This window comes from Alosa alosa, chromosome 23, assembly GCF_017589495.1.
Source record: "Alosa alosa isolate M-15738 ecotype Scorff River chromosome 23, AALO_Geno_1.1, whole genome shotgun sequence".
NCBI classification, from domain to species: Eukaryota; Metazoa; Chordata; class Actinopteri; order Clupeiformes; family Clupeidae; genus Alosa; species Alosa alosa.
In genome coordinates, this window is record NC_063211.1 from 3976453 (window position 1) to 3983721 (window position 7269).

The following is a 7269-nucleotide window of genomic DNA, read 5'->3' on the forward strand; positions in this document are numbered from 1 at the left end:
TGATTTTGTCAAAGTTGCAAGCGCCTCATGATTAATCACCCACTATGTGGATACTGTTTTTAGGCTTAGATTTTGTTATTTAGTATAATTTGTATTTAAGTATATTCTTTATCTTCTACTACTTGCTAAGCACTGTTTTTTATATTATATACTTTTAATGACTTTTTTCTGCTGTTAGTGAATGTGTGTGTGATGTCTGTATGCTACTGAGACCTTGAATTTCCCCTTGGGGATCAATAAAGTATCTATCTATCTATCTATCTATCTATCTAAAGTTATTTTCCCACTAAATTGTCCCAGCTATGAACTATGTAATTTTAATCTGCTAATTTGTAAAGCAATATACTGTATGATTTATCAACATACTGTTTGTGTTACATAAAAAAAAACTTCCTCCCTCTTGAGAGGAGGACACTAATCTTTGAAGTCTTTTGAGTAGGCCTATGATATGGATTGGGAAGGATTCTGAGATAAGACATTTTGATTTCAGGCCCTCTGTAGTTTGGTGTGTGGCGATCGTATGACGGACTCGAAGGACAGCACAGCCCTCCAAGGTTACCTTGGTTACCTCCACCGCATTCGCCGGCCGCCTCAGCCCGCCCAGTCTGTGCGTATGGAATTGGTCCTTATCAGAGCATATAAAGTTGTAGTCTGTGGGCAAAGACATGGCAAAGGCATTCACCATTCACCAAGGCGCTCAGAGAAGAGTACAGAAAGTGGACATCTATCTCAAATTAAAAGTGGGTAGGAGTGGTAAAAAAGCAGTATGGGTTAACAAATATATATATATATATATATATATATATGTATGGATGGAATATATGTATGTATGGATGGATGTATTAATGATATGACAGTTATATTGCTTGTTTTCTCTTTTTAAGATATAAATCTGACCAGCTAAGATGGCCACACTGAAGGAGAAGAGAACGTGTGGGCAGCGATGTGAGGACTTTGGGCGGTTTGTGTGGAACCCAGACCAGGGAACCTTAATGGGCAGAACCCCGATCAAATGGGGTAGGTATGACCGAAGAGAGTTCAGATAGAAACTGTATAGAATTTGAGTTTATAGAAATGTAAGTGACAAGTCATGAGTACTAAATTACTCAACAATGTCATGGGCTTGAATTTCCAAACAGTCCTACAATGATGTTAGGTTCAAAAATAATTTGATTGTGTAAGTCAATTTACCTTGCAAATACCTAAATGATTTATTCCATTTAGCCATACTGTAGCATAAATCAGTCAGTAAATACAATGGCATATGCTCCGTAATCCCAATACACAAAAATTAAAGCTGCATTATGTTTTTTTATTGGTACTACTGATGAATCCTAAATACTAGACACTACCATTTCTACTAAAATAGATTTCCATATTCCAAAACCACAGTGGGCCTCATTCACTAATATCTTCAATTTGTTCTGAAGAAGTTACCACAAAAACTGGTAAATAATTGTAACGGCTTTTGCTGTTTTTACTGAGGCGCCACAATCTTTGTTTCTATATGCACAAGAACATTTGATGACCATGATGATGATGGCTGCTTTAAAGTGGAGGTACTATGCAGGAAGTGAACTGCCAATTTATTTAGTGTCAGTATTGGGTATACAATTTAAAAATGATGCACATTTGGTGGGAATTGAAGTGTTATTTGTTGTGTTTATTTAGACCATAATGCTTTGTAAAATGACGGAAATTAATATTCAAAATATTTGACATTTAATTCCCATAATATTTTACATCTGCAGAAACAATAAAAATGCAGTAACCAGTTATTTTGCACAAACATGTCAGCTCTCAAATGTGCACGAGAGTGCTCTTGAGTGTGGTAAGGTTTTTACCAAAGGACACATCCCAGATAAGAAGACTGTGTAGAATGCCAAAAGCTTTGTGAAAACTGTGTATGTGGGTAACATTCTTAGTTAGAATGGTTGGTGAATGAGCTCCATCCTTTTTCTTGTACTCTCCATCTCTGTTTAGCCTCTGTCAGAAAAGTGTTGTCCTAAAGGTATATGAAATATGAGTGCTTACTTTAAAGTTTTCATTCATCAACCAACGATCAATGGCCAGTGGCAGTTCTTGTTCGTTTGGAGCCACAGCAAACATACTGTAACTTTGTCGCAACCTTGTGATAAAGACCACTTCTCCTTATCACCATTACAATGTTTAAAAGGTGTGATAATAACTGTTAAGTAATGACTGCCCAGTGTCCTCTGAGCAATACAACAGCAGAGTCCTCACCTTGGAAGAGGACAGACTTCGGGCTCTAATTTAATTAATGCTGAAGGTCAGGTATTTAGCAGACAATTTTATTGATAACATCATACAGAGACTCACAGCGTTCCTGAATCTAAACAACCGTATGCAAACCTGCAAAGTTAACCACTGTACCACCACACAATAATGTGGCAAAATAATGTTGCTAATGTATGTCAGTCACATGCTTTGCATTGCTTGCTGCTTTGGTCATGAGCAAAAACATTTAATTAGGGCCCACTATCAATAAAGGGTTACACTTTACTTGACAGTATCGACATAAGAGTGACATGACACTGTCATGAACGTCATAAACAAGTCATAAACGTTTATGACATAACGTTTCTGTCATTAAGTGTCATTCGGTTTTTGTCATAACAAGTTAGGGTTAAGATTAAGGTTAGGTTTAGGGTTAGGGTTAGGGTAAGGGTTCATGTGTCATGACAATGTCATGTGTTCATGAGAGTGTCATGTCACTGTTACAGTATGTCGATACTGTCAAGTAAAGAGTTACCCAATAAAGTACCAGGCCCCTTAACAACTAGGCCCCCACATGTGATATCAGCAAAATGGTCACCTTAAACTAACCACTTGCTTGTTGAAGATGATGGTTTATAAATGTTTATAAATGTTCCTTACAAAATGGTTGCATGCTCTTCATAGCCTATATGTCTGTCATAATTAATAAATGATTTTCCCTCTGCCAGTGTACATCAGCCTCTACTATGTGGCATTTTATGTGGTGATGACAGGACTGTTTGCGCTGTCCATCTGGGTATTGATGTACACCCTGGATCCATATGCACCAGATTACCAAGACCGGTTACGTTCGCCAGGTGAGTACATAACAAATATAAATCTTTGTGAGCTAAACTGGAGAGTAAAAATGGCAATACCATTATGTTTATAGTTCTGTGAGGCACTTTAATAAACCTTAAATAAACCTTAAATGTCTTAAATGAATTCATATTTAGGCGTAATGGTTTGGCCGGACTCATACAACGAAGAGGACCTTGAGCTGGTTTACAACATGTCTGAGAAGAACAGTTGGAGGAAGATGTCCAAGTGCCTGGAAGACTTTCTCATCCGTAAGGGTCAAATTAGTAAATGTAATGACTTAAAGGAACACACCAAATTTAGGGGAAATTAGCTTATCTGTCATCTTCCCCAAAGTTGGATAAGAGGATACAGACCCAGCTACTGTTAGCCTAGCTTTGCAAATTATCTAGCAGCGCCCCTGACTGGAAGTAGGTTACACCTGTTAGCCTATGGCTAAATGGGAGCTGCAAGCTAACTGGTATAATCTACTTCCAGGTGTTCCAAGCACAGAAAAGAAAAGGGTATGTACTGTATCCTCTTATGCTGGGGTAGATTCATCCTGAACTTGCCTTTAGCTTCATTCACTTAAAATGGGTATATTATATTGTTGAATGAATTTAGCCACATGAAAATACATAGTGATATCTACTAACTTGATTGTTATGATTCATTTTATCCTTGTCCAAATTTTTTGTCTTACAGCTTACAATTACACCAAACAGGAACACTGCAAAATGATGAACAAAGACTGCAAGAAGGGGACATACTACTTTCAGAAACATTTCGAGGCTCCTGATCACAGAAAGTATTCTTGCGTCTTCAACCCAACTGTGCTTGGAAATTGCTCTGGTCAGGATGATGATACATTTGGCTACAATGGAACACAGCCATGTGTAATCATCAAAATGAATAGGGTATACATGGATTTCTATGCAACGTCACGAAAACATGCGTGCGCAACCAAGAGGCAGAAAGCACCACAGAACAGCATAGAGCAATGCAAAAGAGCAAAAGAATAAAATTAGTTTTTGTGCTGAAAACTGCACCAATTCAAAATCACGATGGTTAGAGAATGTTAAATATGTTCAATATCCCTAACGGAATGCATGTCTTCACCAAAAATGACAAAATACGATGTTATATTAATAATGCAAATGAACGGCAAACTTTGAAATATAGTCTAAAATGAGATGTTATTATCATTGAGACAACAGGGGTATACAAAAAAATCCGATTGTAGCTTACAGCAGCCGACTATTTAGGTTAAGTTTATAACGTTGTGGACGGCCACCAAGCGTCTTCTGCCCCACGGCTGCGCGCGCATCTAGTTTTGTTGGTAAACGGGAAACCCGTGTATACAACAACATATCAAGATACCACAACAAATTGTAAAGGATAGTTTTACAGATAAGTGAATATAATATTTTAAATCAAGGGTACTGTAGCATTCAACAGTAGTCTACTTTTTAATCGATCCATAGATGTTTCGGGCCAGACGCCCTTCTTCATTGTGCGCTGGTTAAAGAATAGTCTCTGGCCTGAAACATCGGTGGGGCAATTCAAAAGTTGAAAAAGACTGTTGAGTGTGATCGTTGATTTAAAATCGTTATAAAAACGTTATATTCATTACCTGTATAGGTGTTGAGTGTGATTGTTTATTTAAAAACATTATACATCCATTACCTTAAAGGAGAATTCCGGTGTGATATTGACCTAAAGTGTATTGAAACATGATACCGAGTGTGAACGTATGTCTCATAGCCCATCTCGGCTTGTCCCCTGCACTCCAAAATCTGGTGCTAGTTAGCCGATGCTACCAACAGCTTTTTCAATAGTGGTGCTTCGGCATCGGGCTAGCCATGCAAATAAATCACTGTTTTACACCCATTTATTCCAAAAATAATTCAGTGGAAATGCATGGATTCCAGTTTCTTCCAGTAGCAGCAACTGGAATCCATGCATTTCCACTGAATTATTTTTGGAATCTGATCCCTTATCATAGCTGTTCATTCTTACTCGTCGCTCGAACTTATCGTTGACTAAATTCAAGATGGCTGCAAACGCTAAACCATCGCGGAAGATACTGTCTGTATAAATCGTCTTGTAAGTAAACTACCAGTGCTTTTTCAAAGTTCTCAATGTCTGGTTTTAAATGTCAGGGCCCTCGGAAGTCTACCAATGAAGTGTGGAGATACATTGAGCCTCGTAAATGAGTGTAAAACAGTGATTTATTTGCATGGCTAGCCCGATGCCGAAGCACCACTATTGAAAAAGCTGTTGGTAGCATCGGGCTAACTAGCCAGATTTTGGAGTGCAGGGGACAAGCCGAGATGGGCTATGAGACATACGTTCACACTCGGTATCATGTTTCAATACACTTTAGGTCAATATCACACCGGAATTCTCCTTTAAAGAATTTAATACCAAGTCTAAATGAGATTAAGGTATTTAGTGCGATAGTAAGTGAAGAAATATACTGTTTCAAATAAAAGAATTTGTGTTGTTTTCCCATAGATAATTAATTTCCTGCCCAACAACGGAACCAACATGGCACCCTATGTCAACTGCACAGTATTGGTGAGTGTGGTGACAATGAACCATTGCCTTTTCTGTACGTCACATCTTTATTCAAGACTTATATATAGAATGTCTGGAACTGTTCCAATACAGGAGGGACATGAGAATGTGGGAAACATTGAGTATTTCCCGACCAATGGAACATTCGACCTGTCCTACTTCCCTTACTATGGACGGAAAGCACAGGTAGATGCCATCTAAATCAATCATTTTTTTCTTTTGAAAAAAGTATATTTTTTGGACGTTTTGCCTTTATTAGACAGGACAGCAAAGCTCGACAGGAAATGAGTGGGAGAGAGAGATGGGGTGAGATCAGGAAATGTCCACAGGTCGGATTCAAACCTGCGGGTCCCTGTGGATATTTGGACCCTCGCATGGAATGGCTGCTGTAGTGCTGTAATGTCTGAGTGCACATACAGCAAATGGACTGCGAGGAGCAATTTGCTGAATTGATCAAAAAGTGTATTGGATGAGACTGTGTCATAAAGCGTGATTAAAATAGAGCTCTCAGCCTTAATTATGTCACTCAAGCTCGTAGGATGTACTTCCAGCTGTAGCAAAAGCAATCCTGAAGCTTAATGAAGACCCTGCTAGTTTCCATCAATACAGAATTCCTGTTGATACAGCCATATTCATGTATGTAAACACAGGTCACAAGTAAACACATCTGAATCTCAGATTAATGGTACTTATAAGACGTACTGACCATCTCTTGTTCTTTTTCTGTAGCCAACTTATTTGAATCCCCTAGTGGCCGTGAAATTCCACCTGATTGAGCAGCGTTCGGCGAAGATCCAGTGTAGGGTTGTGGCCCACAACATCTTCTACGAGAACTTCTATGAGCCTTACGAAGGCAAAGTCATCTTCCGCCTTGAGGCCACAAGCTAAACCCTGGTGACAACTCACAGCAGTGACACCTGTTAATGGAGACTATGCACACATTCACATGTAAATTGTACTTTTGTAAGTCTTACATAATATCGTAAAAACTCGATTAAAAGCCTAGTCCCAATTAACTGGCCTGGTGTGGCTACAGATTTGGACAAATAAAAGTAGGTCCCAATTAGAAGCCTTGTCTAGTTTTTATGGAAGTATATGAAGTGTTGTATAAAACCTCTTATCCCACCAAATCTATTGCTTCAGCTACTGTAGTTCTATGCTGTTTCGATCACACACACACAGAAGTTAGAGTAGACGGCCCTGCCTCTGATGAAAGGCAGGCAGTGTTAGCCAGAGTTCCTAATGTTTAAACTTCTATCTATATGGACATGCTGTAAACATTGTTAGATCGGTTTGATTCTCGATAGGTCCGTTTATTTTACATACATACCATGAGCACCAAAATAGAGTACAGCCAGATTTATAGGCCCATATAGACATGTGTCCCAAATATAAGGTTGAATTCAGTGATTGAGGCAAATAAAAGCTACTAATCAGGCCATTAATCGAGTTTTTACAGTAACTGCATATTTATCTAACAAACATCACAATGAAATAGTCTGATACTCTTCTGTGTTGTTTTATTGTATCCTGCTGGTTTGTGTTTTAGTGCCTCTTAATTACCGTAGTTCAGTGTTTTAGAATGCAGTCTAGTAAACAAAAAGTTACTTCATC

General features: G+C 38.4%; 1 protein-coding gene across 1 annotated transcript; it reads left to right on the forward strand.

Moving 5' to 3' along the window:
• The first annotated feature begins 905 nt into the window (after positions 1 to 905).
• On the forward strand, positions 906 to 6543 carry LOC125288791 (potassium-transporting ATPase subunit beta-like). Its single transcript, XM_048235427.1, has 7 exons — positions 906 to 1017; positions 2967 to 3095; positions 3234 to 3347; positions 3781 to 3992; positions 5593 to 5655; positions 5749 to 5841; positions 6385 to 6543. The coding sequence occupies exons 1-7, from the start codon at positions 906 to 908 to the stop codon at positions 6541 to 6543; spliced, it is 882 nt and encodes a 293-aa protein (XP_048091384.1).
• The last annotated feature ends 726 nt before the right edge of the window (positions 6544 to 7269 follow it).

What these genes read in the sequence shown, in the direction of transcription:
- LOC125288791 (XM_048235427.1), top strand. Translation starts at nt 906, where the DNA reads ATGGCCACACTGAAGGAGAAGAGAACGTGTGGGCAGCGATGTGAGGAC. An exon ending in CAGAACCCCGATCAAATGGG is followed by an intron (nt 1,018 to 2,966) that starts GTAGGTATGACC and finishes TCCCTCTGCCAG; the next exon opens with TGTACATCAGCCTCTACTAT. An exon ending in TAATCATCAAAATGAATAGG is followed by an intron (nt 3,993 to 5,592) that starts GTATACATGGAT and finishes GTTTTCCCATAG; the next exon opens with ATAATTAATTTCCTGCCCAA.